This window comes from Cydia pomonella, chromosome 10, assembly GCF_033807575.1.
Source record: "Cydia pomonella isolate Wapato2018A chromosome 10, ilCydPomo1, whole genome shotgun sequence".
Classification (NCBI taxonomy): Eukaryota; Metazoa; Arthropoda; class Insecta; order Lepidoptera; family Tortricidae; genus Cydia; species Cydia pomonella.
In genome coordinates, this window is record NC_084712.1 from 11,591,405 (window position 1) to 11,611,605 (window position 20,201).

A 20,201-nucleotide genomic window follows, 5' to 3' on the forward strand; every position below is an offset into this window, starting at 1 on the left:
ACACTTCTGTGCCTTGATTGTATTCCATCCACCGTTATTGCGTTCCATTATCTGACAACCTTTTGTGTAGGTTTTCGGTAGCATGAGTATCAATAAAAAGATCTGTCAATTTCGAGGCCCGATTGTACCCTCCTCAATTCAGTTTTGTACAAATTTACCACAATAACAGAACCGTTGACAGTTTATATCGACAAAAACTAGGTTAGAGATTCGCTACATTCGCTTCACAGTCGTTGTTTGTATCGTTAAATGTTTGAGAACAAGTATAGTTATAAGCCCAAGGTTAAAAAAGAAACAGTGAACGACAGCGCCTGACTCGCCTTGGTCTCAGCTCTGTAGGAGAAGCAGTGAATGATGCCACGGTGCAATCCCTGCAGAATCCCGAACACGTCCCCGGGTCCTAATAGTTCATGCGTGGTTTCCGTCAGGTCGGGGCGCACAGACACCACGGAGACGGTGCCGGAAGACACCCAGTGCATGCGGGCGTCGCTGTCACCTGCTACTACTATGTAGTTGCCTAAAACATACATTTATAATCGTAACGAAATATAGCTACGCTGGTCATTGATTCGACCTGAAATCGAAAGGCATTAACTACCAGTGGCGGCGCGTCAAAAATATTCGCTGGGAGTTCATTTAGGTTGCTGTTTCTTTTGAAATTCTTGAATATTCCCAGCTGTCTCGAAATGGGCAATCCAGTGAGAGTAGAGTTCTATGAACGCTCTGCCACTGATGTCTACGTGGTTATACGTTTATTTTAACAGTGTTTACTATGTCGAGTTTGATTTATCAAAAGCCCTGTGATTGAAATTTAGTTATAACAAATAAGTACAATCCCGCGCAATCCATATTTTCCTTGAACTTACTCGTAAAATAAACAATGATGAAAATTATCCTACTCTCTTTAGCTAAAATCTTGTGAGTTATTAACGTTTAAAATGAGGACGGAGACAATTAATAACGGAGTTTCTCGCGTTTTTATCTTAAATCCTTTTTTAATGAAACAAAAGCTTAATTAACTGGGGATTTACCAGGGAAAAATATTGTGTAATCCATGGCCACGGTGAGCTGACGAAGAAACGACTCCCCCGTGTCGGCGAAAACGTAGCAGTTCCTCAAATGTTGGCCAAACATTGCCGACATAAGGTCGCACCGCCTCACGTACGGGGTCTGAGCTAAGAGAGCTGGCAACTGTTTGATCAAACATTTGTAGTCATTATTACCGCGACTAGTGACGAAATTATTTATTTAAAAATATTTTTGGTTAGTACCTGTCGTCCACGCTCTGTCACCCAAAGTTGTTTGACATATTTCCATAATTTTTGGGATTGGTAATCTTAAATGATAGAATATATTTGTTAATCAGTTTTTTAAAATAAAACCTGTAAGACACTAGTAAACGATTACCAGCTGGATTAAAAATAAGTCGTTAAGTGACTCGTTTACCTGAAAGTCCTTGATTTTTAAGTACGTCCATAAGCTCTCCCGTTGCCTTTTCGTATTTAGTTAATGTATGTTCTTTTGAAAACGTAACCTAGATTTAAAACTTAGGTCAACATGTTTCGTTTTTAAAGCTTTTAGCCTAGTCTAAATGGTTAAGTTTAGACTATATATGTATACTAAGTATAGTTACTATAGTAACATATTTAAGTTAGGTTTTGTAATTAAATAATGTAATTAAGACTAATAGACGGTCATTAATAAATATTGTGATATGTAGAGGTCAGTAGGGAAAATATCGTGTGAATAGCAGTTGCGACTATTTACCTGCATGGAAGTTGCGACTACCACAGCTGCCAGCACCTTACCAGAGAGCAGACAAATGTTCTGAATGATCTCGGGAATCAAGTCGTTGACCAGATACTCGTCGCCACCTGTAGCGGTCAGCAAGGTCGCCATCACGTAGAAAGACGTCGTGTAGTCCCACACTTTGCTTGGCGTTTCCCTACAAAAACAAGGTAGGTATTTTTCTCATAACTGGCAAAGCTGCCCGCGAATTTAATCCTCGTTGACTTATGCGCACTTTTAAATTTTGCTTAATTGCTTCCATACACATTTCTACACCCTACTCTACCGCCTTTCACTCATGTACGAAATGAATTTCGATATAAAACGATTATTTTAATTATTAATTCAGATTATAAACAATTTGTGTTAATAATCTGCACGCCTTTGTTAACATAGAAATAAGGCGTACCTAATGCAAGATGCGTTCAGATATATTTGGCAACTTTGACCGTCACTACCAATTTGATGCTGACTGTACCAACACACCAAAGTTTTATTTAATAACAATAAGCTCGTAGACTCTCTGTATCTGAAGCAAAATCCGACTAATGATACAAACAAACGAGAATAATAGATTGTCTTGCGGCAAACTAATGTTAAATTCAACGAAGTTCATTTGAAGTCTGGACAAGAAAATACAGATTTCTTGCTTTATCTTGACTTTCGAAATATTTTTTTTTTATGAGAATTCTTACATTTACAGTTATGATTGTTAATATATATAGTTAATATTCTTCTAAAATTTGAAACTTATATTTATATAATTAACTATTGACTACGGGTATTTTATTCGAAATTAAATTTCACTATAAAATTTACCTCTGACACTAAAGTTACTTAGAACTATCGGATATTCAATGATATAATTATGAATTCCCAGGTAATTTATGATTAGTAAAATGTCTGTTCGCAGCTCGTTAGTGGTCAAAAGAATTATTAAATACATAACGAATGAGGCTGGACCGCGCACTTTATTACCGTAATTATTGTATCTCAGTGCTTAAGCTATTTATACCTATTGGTCAAAAATACGCTGAACATAATTATTTGGGGGTCAGATCGTTAGATCTTAAATGTCCTTTATAATTAACCTTCGTTGGATCCGTACTGAGAGCGATATCTTGTAACTATACAAATTAACGTTTTCTCGGATCCAGAGATGTAAATAGGAGCACATTGTTTATTCAGCAACAAGGAGTTATTGATTGTATAAAATGCCGTTCATATATTATAAAAGACGATTAAGGGAGAGGAGGGGGGGGGGGGGGGGTCGAATATGTGTTATTTTTTCTTACAAGGGGGTGGGAGGGGTCTTAATATTTCTTACGTAAGATCACAAAGATGCGAAATTTTCAAATCTCCACCACAGTCTTCGCCTACAAATACGGTGCGAAGATAGCTTAGATAGACTTCAGTATCTTAGGTTCAAATAAACGTGCCAATTTTTTTTTTTATAAAAACGAAAACACACCAATCACTGTAGCTATTTTTCTTTAAAACTAGTTTTATCTATTTCAACTTTCTTAATTTTCTTAGACTTAATACCTTTTCTACTTTTAATAATTATATCTATGTTAACTGTAAACTTTCTATATACTAAAAGTAAATAAATATAAAACACAATTACTCTTCAAGAAAGTGTGTCTTGATCGTCCGCACGGTGCAGATGGGTTGCACGGCGATGATGACGATGAGCCACAGGCACGTGAAGGTGTGCACGAAGAACACCACCGCGTGCACTGTCATCACCGCCTGCGTAAATACACACACACTTATCTATGATAACATAGGTACATTTTTTTCTGCCAAAAAATATGTTTGACACAAACACAATGGTCCGGCTCTTTTCCTGCATCCGGAAAAATATAATTCCTAGCAACATACTTTTAAAGGAACTATTGTACAGAATTTAATGAAGAACATAATATATATTGTTTATTAGCAGTTTTGTAATAATAATAACCTCATTCATTTTTCTAATACAATGAAAAACTGCAAAACGGGACACAGAAGAGGTAAAAAGAGTGGAAAATATCCTCTTGACAAAGTTGCTTCCCTTTTTATTTCTTTTCTTACTTACACAACTGTACTGTGACTGTACTCGAGTCCGAATACAAGCATTTAATGCTGGTTGTACTTGTATTCAACTGCTGTCAGCTATTTTTCATAAGTTTACCAATTTTCAGCCCAATCGAACATCAGGAAGCGGTTCTAATTTAGCTTCCAATATTTGACTCACATAAACTTATTTATTAATATATGTACTTACTAACAAGTGTGAGTTAAATAAAATCTTGTAAAAACTAACTTAAATATCAGTATGCAAACCTGTAACGTAGTAAGGTTATTTGTAAGAACAACCGATGACTTGTTATAAAACTCAAACAAGTATTTGATTCGGAACAGCTTGTTTGCTCTCAGGTAATGCATAGCCTTCATAGTTTTGCTGTAACTAAATGTTAATTGTTAATAGCCAACACTAAAATGTATACAAAAGGAATTTTGTATACCTTGATGGTCGCGCACAAATCTAAGGCCCAAATTGATGCTAAGCTACGAGTACGTTAGCCTATTGAGCGCTCTGAACTTGATCTGTTACATTGTTTTAAGAGCTCATTCATTATATATGCCTTATTACCCGTAATTTATAATCTGCTATTGGTAATAATCTCTGGTAATATATTATTAAGACAAATTAACGAGAATTTGGTGTAAAGGACGTAATTAAATTTTACACTTGTTGAAGCAAAAGGAAATAACGAGCATACGTTTCAGGAAATAATTCTCGAATAAAATACTTCAATGTTAAAAAACTACAGGAAATAAAATCCAGGATAGAACGTTTACAAAATACCATGCACGCTTCACGGGAATAATTTGATAAAATCTGCGAAAAGTTGTTTGTGCTTAGAAAACTGTTTTTAATCTGTTTATATCTAGTTCATAGACGGCATCTTGCGGTGAGTCGCGCCAATTTTATCACGCTTGTGCGATTTATATTAAATTACGCCTTTGCCTTTATAGATAGGTAAAATAGTACAAAAAAACATAAAAAAGAAGATGGACAGGAATATTAACTTTCATGAATGTTAATTCAACATAGTTCTTGCAATTAACTGATTAACTGTATGTTCATCCAGCTGCAATAGTGATGGCGACTTTGTCAATGAAATTTTGTAGCATCTCTTTAATAAAATGTATGTTTGTGACCAATGAATGTACCTGCATCTGATTTTAAACGGATTTGGGCTGGGAAAACATATATTTTCATTTCGTTTGTAATTTATACACCTTCTCACATTTAAGATGAAATAGGAATATTTGACCAGTAGCTAGTATAAACCGCAACGTCTATGAAATTGACACATGTTCACTAAAGACGGAACGTTGTTTTTTCCGATATTGCTTTATTAGCAAAAATGCAAAACGGAGCACTAAATCCAGTCAACTTACGGAAAACAAAATCCGAAGAGCATGAAAGGGAAGTTCACGAACAGATCTGAGTAGAACAATGTTTTATGCCTGTAGTAGTTTCTACGACACTTGCTAGCGTCCATAATCATTTCACCACGCTTGCTTGCGTACCCCTGAAAAAGTAAGAAGTTCAATTAACCCTGTATAAGAAACCGTAAAGACGTTACGAATTATTCCACTCGCGACACACGCAACACACACATATCGCGACAGTTATGTTGCCAGTCGTGCGCTCGTGCGATGTCGCCAGTATGTTAGGCGAAGTTTCGCGCAACTTCGCCTGACGGGGCTACCGACATAAGTCGCGCGAAGTTCCGTTCCGATATGACAAGTGAAATCACTGGACTTCGCTTGAATTGTCACCAACTGGGCTAAAACATTTTTCCATAGTGTATCCCAGGTTTTGTTCAATCCAAATTTGTGACGTGTTAACGTGATCGAGTATCACCCATTCAGGTTTAAACAACGGCTAGACTAGGGGCAATTGTCCCACGACACGTGTGGACAGCGACATTCCGGACTTTGACATTGCGCATCTTACACATGATGTCGCCCGACGCGTCGAGCGAAGTTGCTGGCGACACGTGTCGTGGGATTATTGTCCCTAGTCTAGCCGTGGGTTAATTAATATGAAAAACTTTACCTCATGCATAGTCAAGTACATGGTCAGATAGAAATAGATGTCGAAAAATGCCATCGCCCACATAATACCATAGCAGTCGTTTAGCGTAATAATGCTGTAGAGAACCATGACGTAATTCGCCGTTGCCATGAAACTGGTCAAGTAACCACCCATCTGTGAAATTTGAAAGTTATAAAACTGATTACCTACTTGCTTTTGAAATACGCGCTTGTCCCATCCATAAGAGAAAAAAAGCTAATATAGGTACCTATATAACTTTCTAACACCACGCAATAGTATCCAGTAGGTAAAAGACTCGCTCTACCACGTCTTTATCGACGCAATAAGCGGGACCTCACGAAGGGGCTATGGATTGTTGAAAATAGCCATTTAATTACACATATAGCAACTTCCGAGTATATTCTAACAAATTATTTTGGTACGAGGCCTTATCCGTATATGTATTGGCGCGAGCGAGACGCAAGATACCCAAATGACATCATTCATCATCATTTTAGATATAATTCTGATGTTAGCGTAGGTTCAAGTCAGCCTGTAAAACTCAGATAATAGTAATGATAACGCCAAGTAATAAACAAAAAAAACAGTAACTACCTAAAAATAATAAGTTACCTAGCATTTTTATCGCCGTCTAAATTAATGCCAGTTACAAATCTCCGGCAAAATACTCATATTTTATTTCTTCAGCCGGTTTTGGGTATAATTATTTAAAAGAGGAAAAGTAGCCGAGTGAGTGTAAAGGCTTAAAAGATAATCGGCCTGCTGACAATGACGAACGCGGGCCATTTCGGACTTTAAATGGTGTCCTGGCCCTGGCCCTCTAATTGAAGCGTGAATAACCAACAAATGATTGCTGAAAGTAGGTATAGATCGTGTCGTTCACGAAAACGCGTGCCTTGACTCGTAATTTAATGTTTTTAAAGGTTAGATTTGTCAAATTTTCGCGTCATCGTAGATGACACGAACTATACAGTATCAAACTTGTAAATTAGGTAGATTCATAGACCTATATATTACTTCGTAAAGACCGGCCTTACGAGCACTACGAATGGGGTCGATACATGGGTGTCAAAATCGCATTTAGTTACACCGCTGCGCGCAGTCGTGTGGCGAATTGCGCAGTGAAAAGTTGTCACGCAGCATAACACAAAAATGACTAATTGCGTTGTAAAAGGTTGTAAAAACCATTATAAAAAGTGTAAGAGAAAGATGGGATCTCATATCATCGATACGTTATTTCTAATTACGTTTATTTATTGCTTAAAACAAATTTTGAACGATACTTTTATTTCATTCTCACGCGCAATCGATGTTCGCTCGTACGTCATGACGCTAATGCATTAACCTTGTAAGGACGTCATTTCTCTTTGGAAGTTATTATGAAGTAGAAATGCATTATGCGTTATTTACATTATATATGGATAAATATATGTACTTAATACCGTATATAATTACCAAAATTAAAATATTACCTGTCTTATAGAGTTATTTCCCGTTTCTTTTACATAATGATTAATAACATTCAAAATAACAAGAAAACGGCTTTGTTATTGTTTTATTCGTTGACTTAGGTATATATTTATTCTTATCATGTATAAAACTTATATTTCAAATTCGTAAGTAAAAATATGAAAGTCCATATTATGCATTTTAACCAGTGGATCGCCACTAGCCACGGACACGGGCTCATGCTGATCCATATTTTTCTACATTATGTCACATTAACTCGTACATTTGAATACAAGAAATATGTACAATATTATCGCTCCGTCTGTGACGCGCTTAAACATAACCCGCGTAGCGTTAGCCTTGTATGTAGTCGTACGCCCGTACAAAGTTAACGCTTCGAGCGCTTGGTAGGCGGGATATGGGCGGTGCTCACGTGGTTCTACTTTAAGGTCGCAATGGAAATTCGTATGCAAGGGCTTATATCTAAGGGTAGACTACATTTACTGACAATCAGATTGACATATATTTGCCGTCGGATATATCTGAACTTGCAACGTCTTGCTAAGTAATTGTAAGTATGAATGTATAGAGCTGAATACTCACCAAATACATCCAAGTTCCCGGCCTGAATAAATTGTATATGTTCTTCTGGCTCTGCACGGAAAACGCGCTCATCGTGCCCACTGACTTGGTTTGGCTCAAGTTCGATTGCGATTGGGCGGTTCTCAATGTTGTAATAGCTGCGTACAAACAAATATTATTTTAAAGAAAATATTAAAGTTTGGGTTTGAATTGAACTTTAGCAGGAGATCCGATTTATCAAATCAATAAGTTTTTGGCAAACTTACATTTTTGGTACAAGCTTTTATCGCCGACTATACTTTCGACAAGCAACTAATACTCATCAAGAAAATGCTAAAAACCTCAAACACAGTTAGGTTGCATTGTTTTATCACATTGTTCCTGCGACCACCTCCTGTCTCCATCATCAGATCAGCTCGATGCACGATGGTACCATAATATTGCATTGTCACGCAAGTTACATATGTATGCAAAAATTCAGCTTCACCGAAAACCGGGAAGTGGGTGAATTTAACTTGCAAGATTTGATTATAGACGCACATAAGGCAACGGTACAGGTGAAACTAAATAAAAGCTTGTAAAAAAACTACATTGAATAGGCATAATACTCATGACAATAATCATTAGCCTTGATAGCTACGAGTATTAGGTAATTTTTCGTCTAATGATGCAAAAATAGGCTGGACTGCGAATATGGGGCACGAATGGGCGCTTTATAAACTCGTATAAACGGTAAAGTTATCGTGAACTTCCACGACAAAAGTACCATCACCATAAAGCAGAGGACTTAAATGTATAAGATTGTAAACATTCAATTACTGTTACTATATTTAAATAAATCGTGACAGGAAAAGATAATTTTCCCGTGAACGTTCACGATAAAGTATAAAAGCACACAATGGATTAAAATAAATTGATTCAGGTAGAAAACATACCTTTACGGCACGAGTCTCCTGAGTCGGAAGCATAGGGCACGTAATGGGATTTGAAGGTTCAATATGGTGATTATATTCCATATCTGATGGATGGATGATCCACATCCGCGGCGTCCAATTAAAATCGAGCGGATATTGTGTAAATTACATTTCAATACTGTATAGGAACTATGTACATACAAATTCCTGTGACTAGAAAGGTATGTGCCAACTCCGTCCGGTATGAAACAATCATAGCTAAGGCGCAAAAAACAATCATACGGTGCAAGCTTACTTTTATTATTTTGCATCGATTGCTACGAGTACAACGCGCGAAATCGGAGCAAACGTGTATGGCGACACAAAAAAAAGAAGGTAATTACCGCGGGGTACGTTCCTATAATTCATGTTGGTATAAAACACATTATACTTATTACCTCTCGCGAGGAATGATGGTCTATAGTTCATTTATATATGAAGTAGCAGTCACGTTAAATGCTTGTAGACATTTTTTTAATGTTTAGCACGTTAATTTATTCAGAAATATAACATTTAAGTAATAAAAATGTGATAAAAACATTTTTTAACTAAGCCCAACCATAAAAGGCTTGAAGAATCTGTGAACAGAACAGGAGGAATCATTCGACGCAATATATAGACGCAATGTATCCCTAAGTACCTGAGTATTCGGGCATGTCATAACGATTGTCATCGGTTGTGCAGATGGAGCTGAATTTAGAGTCCATAGAAAAGGCATCGTGTACCGACCCTTCTGTAAAGAGAACATGAAATAATAATTATGACGATGAATTCGCTATAAAATGGATATAGATGTCAAAGATTTCAGAAAATTGCATATAAATTGTACTTCCATTTTCCCCTAATTATTATTATTATCTTTTCATTTGATTATGAATAAAGTTACTGGATATTATGAAACCAATATAAACGCCAAAATGATAATTATTGGTATAAATACAAATTTTCCATGGCTCAAACATTAAGTCGAATTGGTACCTGAGTCTGAATCATCAGCGATATTCACATTGATTGGCAAAATGTAGTCTTTCGACGTTTCGAACGCTTTGTTCAAGGGTTCCTGTATCTTGGGATAGTACTTCACCAGGTTGAAGAACGTCTGGCTCGGGATGACGAGCAAATCAAGACTCCTACTTGCGTAAATTGACACTTCGGAACACGATATTGGATGCTGTAATCACAAAATTCTTGTTGGTTCTGACATTATACTGTCATTTTTCAAAAGTGTGGAAAGACATGCAATATTTGTAACAATATGAAATGTATCTTTTAAAACATTCGCCCTTACCCCGGTGAAATTCCCAAACATTCCGCCTGGTCCCATACAAGTGATCATTTCATTGTATGAATTCATAACGTCAACCTGAAAATATTATGTCCACATATTACAGAGTATTTACGGAACAGTAATACCTACCTTCCTTCAGAAAATGTAATGAATGGTGAACCCGCAATTCAAGCTTCCTTACCTTGCCCCGATAAATAATGTAAATATAAGATTGTACATCCTTGCATTGTATGACGGTTTCGGCTTTTAGGAAGTACATTTCGTTGAGGTGTTGAGTGATGACCCTGATGAAGGAGCGCTCCACTTTGCTGAAGAGTGGGACTTCGCGTAGGGTCCGCTCGTACATGAAGACGAGAGTATCTTCCATTAATGCAGAGTTGAGTCGCCGGCATATTTGCTATACAAATAAAATGTAAATTAAATCACTAGGTAATTCAAAAGAGTTGTCGATTATAATTTGGATTACATATCTTTGTAAAGTCTTTTGGTTTTTATCTTAGAATAAGAGCAACGCGTACTCAAACTATTCATTGAATTTTAGTTAACTATGAAGCATTCATTTAACCATTTCACCTGAGGATTGCTTCCGTTGGTGCGTCTCCACAAATAATCGAAGTACTTTAACGTTCTTGCAGTCAGCATTGGGTCGACGTTTTCTTGGTATAAAAAGTTTGCCAAGTCAGAAGTTTTTTCCTAGAAAAAAATAAATTGGTTTGGTTATTCAATATGTAGATTTGAAAAAGGTTCAATACTTACAATTTTGATAATACATGGCGAAATAAAAGCATTTGAGGGGATTTGCAGTCTTGGCCGCCTAGCACTTTTCTATATACATATTAGACTGCCACCCTACATGAACCTTAGAGCAAATCCGCCACTGCGGATTTGATTATTGAAGTGAAATGTTACAATTTGACACTCACTGTGTGATCAAGCAGGGCGGTGCCCGTGGAGGAGCGAGCGGACGCGACATATCCACACATAAAGGCAAAATACAAAATAGTTAAGATTGCAAGCGATGTAGAGATTAGGGCGTCCGTCGTATTCACAGACATAGTAGGCGTGCATCCACATCCTAGAAGCAAGTATCTATAAGTCATGGTACACTGCGTGTTCCTTGCGGTTGATTCAAAATTGGATGAGACGAAAGGCCCACTTAGACGGTGCGAGACTTTACATGCGATTTTCAATATACACTGAGGTCAATTGATCGATCAAATACACTAATGTGAATAACGTTTCAACCCATATGGTGTCAAAAACGTTAAATACAGCCACAAAATATATTTCATTTACCTACCGGTGTTAAAATGTGATACTATGCCCAAAGTATTTAGTGTACGATGCATCATGTAAAGCAGTCAAATACAAAATGACGTAGCTTTGAACAGTGCATAAGATTCCACCCCATAAAGAAGTCAAATATACCTACTTTGCGGGGACCAAATTACTTATTCATATTTTTATGGTTACGAGTGTACAGTCAGCGTCAAATACTTCGTAGCAGTCAAAGTAGCCAAATAGTTCGGTACACTATATATTTAGTATGGTGTACCGAACTATTTGGCCACTTTGACTGCTACGAAGTATTTGACGCTGACTGTATATTTGCATCTGCAAGTCATACTAACCGACAAAGGTTTTGAAACTGTGAAAGAACACTTTGACATACTCCGTTATTGCACCTAAAAGTTTAAAGTAAGATGAAACCAAATCAGAATTACATAAGGGAGTCGCGAATGTAGCGATGCGACGAGGATGGTTTCCATAAAGTGGAGAAGAGAAGGAAACCGACTAGACAGAATCAATGCAGTATTACGGTACTGCACTGATTCTGTCCAGTCGGTTGTCTCCGTACTGCCAGTACCGCACCGACTATACTCTGTTAGAAGTAAACAAACAATTTGTACATTTTCGGGTAGCTTATAACATTTATTGGCTAACCAATCAAATACAAAACCGCGATCTGGACCGGTCACTGAACGACCTGACTTTAACCTACATTATTTGATCATGTAATGTTTTCATCTACCCTCAACTGGCTTAAGGAGCCATTAGAGGGTAGATTTTGTATAGTTTTATTTAAATTCCTAAAGATAGGTACAGAGTATAGACCCACCCATTTGCAGCATCATGCAACACCGTCGACGCTGTTGTATGTGCCCTGTCTACATTACGTTACGAAGGTCAATGACATCGTAAAGTATGTAAGGGTAAAGTCCGGATTCGTTCCGAGGGTCGCGAAGTCGGAATCTCGACACAATGCGAAATTTAATTCTTTTGTGGTGAGCGTTCCGACTGAAAATTTAGCAACCTTCAACAAGGAGGAGTTTTGGCCGAAGGGTGTCAAGTTCCGGCGGTTCCGCGGCCAGCTTCCTGACAATGCGGGGTTGCGTAATACATCACAACCATAATGTGTTTCGTATCCTTTATCTCGAGAACGCGTAGAGGTATCGAGTTGAAATCAAAACCATATACTCAGGGGTCCCTGTTGCAAAATCAAACTTTAAGTTAAAAAAAAACATACGACCGTTTATGCCACAAAAAAACCCTATATTTCGATACTCTCAAGGGAATCGAAAATTTATAAGGTACTTCCCGTTGACCTAGAACTATAAAATATGGCAAGTAATAATGTGTCTTACCCTACAAGTACAGAAAAAAATCTGAAACCTATAACTTTGTACAAATAATAATAATAAATCATAAGTTAATATTGTACGGAATCCTCGGTGGGCGATTCTGACCGGGCGAAATGTCTCTTAGACAAAATTCAGCTTACTAGATGGAGCTGTTTTATTTTCTTGGAGTGTTTTTAAATTGTACAAGTTATGTTATGATAATGTACTAAGTATTACAAATACGATGAAATATTATATCTGTGACCTCCATCTAGATCCTTTAACACACTTACCTCCAATGTTATGGTTCGAGCCATGCATAACAATAACCCGTGAACAATTAGCCATGATAATATCTGTCCCATTTGGGAGGTAAGGCCTACAAAACGAGATGAAAGTAAATGCAGATGCAAAATTCACAATCGTCAATGCCGCTGGCAAAAATTTTAGTAAAAATATCAATTGGTTAGTCTGCATTATGTCTTCTTCCCAGTAATTCACTGCAGCCACAATTCTGGTTAACTGAAATTGTAATGATTAGTTTGTCAAATAGGCAAATCGTCTGCAAAGGCACTTTTCACTGCATTGTTTTAGTAGGATTTAAGCCCATGCATTTTGGGCTTATAATATCAATGAATGAATAGGTATACATACCTGGAACAATTTGTTCAAACGATACAAATCTAAATCTGCTTGATCATTTATAAGGCTTACCTGAAATACGAAGTAAGATTTAGGTAAAATCACACTTAAATAATGAATTAATGAACATTAGCCATAAAAACTATCATTACATCTTAAATAAAACAAAGTCCGCCGCCGCATCTATGTTTATATGTATATATGTTCGCCATAAACTCAAAAACTTCTGAACAGATTTTCATGCGGTTTTCACCTATATCAATACAGTAATTTTTGAGGAAGGTTTAGGTGTATAAACTGTATAATCTGTTATGGTTTACCCGTGCGAAGGCAGGGCGGGTCGCTAGTATATTATAAAAATGGATATAGTGTTCCTAAACCGGACCGTACACCGTTCCGAGTACGAGTCGAGCTAGGTATTGCGTAGCTGCAGCTTTGAAGATATAACTACCAACTGATTGTCTCAGGCAAGTTATAGAGCTGTATTTACCCCCAACTCTTGATTCGGACTTGGCAGTGGGTACCGCATGACACAATTATTTTATATCGTAAGTGAATTTACAAGATTTACCTTAGTTATGTACATAAAAGACACATTAACTTACAAAACGGGATAAAGGAAAAGAGATGAAAGCATCCAAAACAAATCCATGTTTTAGGTATCGTGATATCGTATATAAGGGATGAGTGACTAAAAGAGATCGCTCGTCGTAATAAGCCACATATGCCATTATCGCCATGTCAATATACAGTAAAAGGTCCTCGTAGTAAACCGCACAGGATCGAAATTTGCTGTATGATACCTGAAAACAGGTTTGATGTAGTACTTTAACTGCCTTACTTAACATAAGGTCCTAAACCCCGTTGGCGACTTCGTTTGGCTATTGAAAGTGATGATACAATACTTATCGAAATTCGTTGCGATACATCCGATGTATGCGATGCAAAAATGTGAACGGTTACTTTAAATCTCAACAAAATATACACTTTCGTTAACATATCATTTGATTGAAACCTGCTGGCATACTCCACGAGGACGCGAGGCAATATAAAAGTTCGAATGTACAGACTGATATACGGACTTTTATTTTTATTTTTGTTTGTGGAACTGGAAATAATTCATTTACTAACTTTTTCTTTATTTGAACAATGTTACGAATGCTAATAGCTGTTCTCTGGAATTTATGTATCCTGTGGGACTATTTTCAAATGAGAAAATAACATAACATTGGATTTAGATAGGTCGTTAGGGCTTGCTTTAACAAAGGGAATTTCAAATTCTCTTTGACTGTATAGAAAGTGCCATTCACGACGAAGTGTGCCTTGACTCGTATTGTCATATTATTAAAGTTTATGTAGATTTGACAAATCTACACGTCATCGTGGATGACACGAACTATATAAACAAGCGCTAATGACGACTGCACCGTGCACTCACAATTAATTAAATAAATTGAATTTCTCTCAGTTTACTTTATCTCATTCAAGAGTGAAACAGATTTTTGACTATTCATGCTGTATTTCATTAAATAGAGAGACCCCACACTAGCGTCTGCCGCGCTTCAGTGTCTAGTCAACTCTATAGCTACTACTCTAAGCAACGTTGGCGCAACTGCGCAGCGACGCCATTTTCAATAGCGCTGACTAGACGTCGACGCTCAAAGGCGGGGACACGCCGGGTGAGGGTCGCTCAGTGAGCTTCGGTTGTCAACTGACGATGCAACGTCGTACTTACCGCTATACAATAAGGTACAGTGATCAGGTAATATACGGCTAGGAGCGATCTCATAATGCACCAGACCTTCAGGAACATCCCGTAAGGTGTAATGCTTCCTGGTACTATGATGAACCTTAAAAACCTGGGAATAGAAAAAAGCTGCACTATATTCTGAGTTGAAAGTAGATCTATGTCTTAAAAAATATATTTTTCTCATCTTTGGTTGCGGTAACAGCTCTCCAAACAATTTATCATCTTAAAATGCAAATTCTCGCAATATTGTATTGAGATGAGTGATGACAGATATCACTATAACGGATCATACCCAAGCTATGTGAAAATACTGTAGTACCAATATTCTGCATTTCTTATCCAAAAAGAGATCTTTTCCAGGCGGTCATACTGTTAAAGGGCCTACCGTGAACCACGTTCCACGTGTTGCCTCTCTGTCGCAGTTGTAAATTAGTACGTAAGAGTGTCAGGGAAGCAAGACATCGAACGTGGTTCGCGGTAGGCCCTCTGGTTAGGATACGAGTATGAAGAAGTCGTTCAGTTAAATAGTAGAGCAATGTCCAATTTGCAATGATAAAGTCTCTTGAAATGGGCTCCTTACGTACATCATTGCTACTTCCTAGTTTTTGTTAGTTGGACACATTTTGACTTATTATTTAAGTATTTAGAATTATTATGGTTAGAAACATACTAGGTATGGAATAATTAAGCTAGGTAACTACGTACCTATATTACCATCCTTTCGTTAATATTTCTCATAATACCATTATAATGAATTCACTAATTAAACCAATACAAAATGTACCTATTATATATACCATATACATTTCAAATGACGTAAAGTATGTTCGTCTATAATGAAACCACAACATAAATAAACGGGTAGATTCTCAGTATTTCATTTCTTTCAAACGATTCTCCCTTTAAACTTAGTGTGGCGTAAAAAAGAGCCAACGAGAAGACAAAGCGGTTAATATACGTACCTAAGAGCATTCTTAGAAGATAAAAACTAATTAAATTTGCGTTTTGTTCACTCAGACGACAGACCTAATACCTAATAAGCAGATTCAGCACTTTTACTCCTTGGAGCTTATGTGATAGGAGTCGCTCGGTTATACAGTCAGCATCAATAGTAGCTGATGAAACAACGCGCCAAAAGTATCTGACATCCCAGATAACTTTTCCAAATATACATAAATTTCTAAAATTCACATTCAAAAGTATAACTTTTATAGTCTTTGTTGTTCTATATTACAGACATCACTTTTTGTTAAGCTGTTACAGAATGGCAGATATTTATGAAGCGTTATTTGATCCGTTACTTTTGATGCTGACTGTACCTATATGTAATTATTTCAGGCACGTGTGCTTATTAATGTGATACATCTGTTAAAAGACGCATTAAATATTCAGTGCTCAACCGACACCAAGTATCCAGATTCATCCTAGAAAATGATTTCAGACAATATCACATTTTGTAATGTTTCATTTTTCATCAGAATAATTTATAATAATCCTCAAATAAAAAACGTTGTGCCCTAAATGAAAACTGTCAAATCTGAAAAATCAGTCGAGCACGGCGAGCTATTCTATGGAATTTCATTGTGGGTGCTACTTTGATTCGTACGAGGTGATCTCTCAAAAGATAGGAATAAAAATACTGAAAACGGGTGTCATAGTAGTCCAAAACGTAAAACATTTGTGTAAAACATTGCTATAAATACAAGGTGAAAAGTCCAAAACTCACAATTCTACCATAATTTCAGAGACAGTATTTTAATATTTACCTCATAACGCCTAACTTTTCGAAGGTCTTCGTGTAGTGAGCTCGCTCCTCGCGGCCGCTTAAGGCGACGAAACTTTCTTTTATCTCTTGCTGTAAGGATAACAACTTTTCGTACGAGGTATTTATGAGCCTATACACACTAGCGTTTTATTCCAGCGGTCGTCTCTACATAATCAAGCGTTGCAATTCGGACGTGAAAGAAGCGTTCGAGTTAACCTACGCCGTGCTTTTCGCGAGGAATTCCAGTCTGCGAATGCTTTAAAAGTACTTTCAAAGCGAATAGTTTGAAATATGTGTACTATTTACGACTACATCGGAGAACTTCTCCACTTTGATTTATAACCGTAACGAGGAACGCTATATGCCCGAATCTTATCCACGGGAAAAGGCAAATAAAACGTCCTGTCCTAATTTTTCTTGACTTTGTGGTAAGAAATTGGTGCGAATGGTGCGATATCAGGTGATTGCTGTACAGTAGATGTAGGGGTGTGGAGAAAAAACTGCATACTACACGGATTCCGAACCGTCAGTTAGAAAAGGGCCTTAAATAATAAGTAAAATAAAAATGATTTATTCTCAGACAATTAATAATACAGTCCATATTTGTTAGTATCAACTTACAATCGATGTTACGTTACAGTACAATAAATGACATAAATGAAATTAGGTAACTTACATACGATTGCTGATTATTGTAGCTGATCTACCGAACTGCATGTTTGTGTCGAAATCGTCCCAAAATAACAGAATCAAACCGCTTGGCTATCATTTTCAGGATCCCGTGGATGTTCCCGCATATACGGTGTACCACTGATGCATTCTTTTTGCGCATAATGGCATAAAAAACATCTATATGCGCGTCCAAAAACATGTCAGAAGCACTACAGTATCGCTAAAGCGTTGACTTGCCAAGCAATTTAATTGCCAGCTTTATCTCTTTCTTTGTATCAAGGATACAAACAATAATACCTACAGAGTTTTTAATTTAGGGTGGACTAATGAAAGTGTATCTTAGGGTGTCCCGTATTTCAGGCACGAATTTTTCACTGTCCCGTAATTTGGCGAAATTTAACCAACACTGGACAGCCGATTGTCCCGTAATTGTATTATTCTATGACATTTATTGATAAAAATACCTAGGTATTTTGATTATTTCACATTTTCCTTTCCAGATACTTAAAATAAAAATTGTTGTGTATTATAATATCAAGTAATATTTAATTTTGTATTATAAAGTCTTTCATTAAGAAATTTAGTAATTGTATAGGTTAATTAATTGATTTTGCCAAATTTTAGTAATAAAAAAATGAACGTTGCTTTATAAGAAAAAAGGGTCTGTCCCGTATTTTAACCTCGAATCCCGTATTTTCAATGCAGTTGTCCCGTAAAATTGGAAATCAGATCTGGTCACACTAATCTTACCGCAATCCGATTTGTTTTGACATCTATTCGGCCGACCATAGGCTTAGCACTTTCGTATTGAACCACTTCGCTTCGGATTTCAGGGTCCTCTAAAACCTGGAAAATATTGAAGATTAAAATAATTTCATCAATAACACAGTAACATACAAAATGAATCCAATAAACACGGTCCGATGGTTTCAATATAACATTATATATAAAGACATTCAATCAGCCCACTGTTTTCTCATTTAGAGATACGCTACACTGGCAAATAATTTAGAAAAATAGATTGCTTATTATAATGATGAATAAGCATTAATTATATGATTAAATTCAAAGTTAAAAATATATTATGATACGACATCATATTTGAAGCTACGAGTATCGTTTACAAATTTTAATCCACTTATTCAGCAAAAATAAGATTTCCACTTTATGCTCATACTAAAATTCCTGACCCAATACTACCTCCCCTAAAAGTCATAAGTAAGTTCAAACAAATCCAATACAGTAACCGGACATAGTTAAGGCCGTGGTCTATCGTCGTCCGCATTGCACATGAATCACATGATAAATACTTTTTTGCCTAAATTCTGATACTATCAACTTAGTATAATCGTCATAAAATAAGCCTAATATCATTTATAACTAGTTAACAGGCTAACAACATGTCACGTATGGATCAGCCACATTTTACTCACCCGATAACCTACTAACCTAACCTAACATAAAATCACACGTCGTAATTAATAAGAATATTTTTCTTTGGAGAAACAATATGTAATAAAAAATACGAACAACAAAGAGATACTTTGTTGATTGCGCACCGCGGGTCTAAGACCTTCACCAAGGAGGAGTTTTGGCCGAAGACTGTCAAGTTCCGGCGGTTCCGACGCCGGCTCCCTGATACTGCGGGGTTGCGAACTACATCGCAGCCATAATTGTGTTTTTAATTTTTTAGATATATTTTATAAAAAAAAAATTATTTACAATAACAATATATATATATATATAATGAATATATATACAGATGATTACTATAACTAGCTTATATCTAAAATAGGCCCTAGAGGCAATGTACCAAGGATGCTGGCGGCATTTCCTCGTTGTATCGCAATATCAGCACGTATCAGCGTTATGCGAGGAAGCCGCCAGCTCTTCGGTCACCAGTTACGTCAACCAGACGTTTCGCGAATTCTCCAAAAAACTTGTAATAATAATATGTTTTTTTTAATAATAATATGTATGCTAGTTTATAAGGTATTTCTTCTATCTATCTCTCTATGGGCCAATAGTTGCCTGAAAATATTTTCATTCATTCATTCATAGACAACACTCAACAAATAAAGTTCGCTCTCTCACTAACAGACTAAAGCCTTATATCGCATTAATCACCTTCATAATGGGAGCGCTGATGTCGGGGAACGTGCCCCAGCACTGCACCAACGCACTGTACTCCATGTGCAGCAATATGCAGTTAGTCGACGTCAACACAGTGTACACCTGGGCGCAGTGAACAATGGGGTTAAATTAAGATATGTAGGTATATTCGACAAAATGGAGTCCTTTATTTTTATTTTATTTTTATTTTTATTGGTATTCAGGACAACAACAGCCGTAGATATACAATTTACATAGGTATTTTTACATAGTATTAGGCCAATAACAGTTATCCGTTGGGTGTAAAATAATATACAAATATAATTAGTTAAACAAAGTAATAATCAAAGTGAAACTGTGCAAGCCCTAACTTTGCTAACATTAAAGTCAGTTAAAAGCGTGTTGCTGTCAGTACTTGACAGGGTTACCATAGTACTCTTTACGTATATTCACTTACATTAT

The 20,201-nt window shown here is 36.6% G+C and overlaps 1 protein-coding gene across 5 annotated transcripts in view; it reads right to left on the minus strand.

The window, feature by feature from the left end:
- Positions 1–20,201, minus strand: part of LOC133522075 (uncharacterized) — a 45,985-nt gene that overhangs the window by 713 nt on the left and 25,071 nt on the right. For 2 of the 5 annotated variants that reach the window (XM_061857276.1, XM_061857274.1), the window contains 24 exons: positions 19,755–19,862; positions 18,378–18,473; positions 16,957–17,045; positions 15,176–15,299; positions 14,046–14,243; positions 13,453–13,512; positions 13,092–13,320; positions 11,809–11,862; positions 11,101–11,252; positions 10,751–10,870; positions 10,359–10,574; positions 10,178–10,252; positions 9,868–10,060; positions 9,530–9,622; positions 7,958–8,094; positions 5,906–6,058; positions 5,242–5,375; positions 4,117–4,240; positions 3,416–3,540; positions 1,768–1,945; positions 1,447–1,534; positions 1,272–1,336; positions 1,032–1,191; positions 321–517 (listed from right to left, as the gene is read on the minus strand). In XM_061857276.1, the coding sequence (XP_061713260.1) occupies positions 321–517; positions 1,032–1,191; positions 1,272–1,336; positions 1,447–1,534; positions 1,768–1,945; positions 3,416–3,540; positions 4,117–4,240; positions 5,242–5,375; positions 5,906–6,058; positions 7,958–8,094; positions 9,530–9,622; positions 9,868–10,060; positions 10,178–10,252; positions 10,359–10,574; positions 10,751–10,870; positions 11,101–11,252; positions 11,809–11,862; positions 13,092–13,320; positions 13,453–13,512; positions 14,046–14,243; positions 15,176–15,299; positions 16,957–17,045; positions 18,378–18,473; positions 19,755–19,862 (3,168 nt within the window). Of the gene's footprint in view, positions 1–320; positions 518–1,031; positions 1,192–1,271; positions 1,337–1,446; positions 1,535–1,767; positions 1,946–3,415; positions 3,541–4,116; positions 4,241–5,241; positions 5,376–5,905; positions 6,059–7,957; positions 8,095–9,529; positions 9,623–9,867; positions 10,061–10,177; positions 10,253–10,358; positions 10,575–10,750; positions 10,871–11,100; positions 11,253–11,808; positions 11,863–13,091; positions 13,321–13,452; positions 13,513–14,045; positions 14,244–15,175; positions 15,300–16,956; positions 17,046–18,377; positions 18,474–19,754; positions 19,863–20,201 lie in introns of those variants that run through there. The other 3 variants (XM_061857275.1, XM_061857277.1, XR_009799993.1) reach the window with 3 other exon arrangements.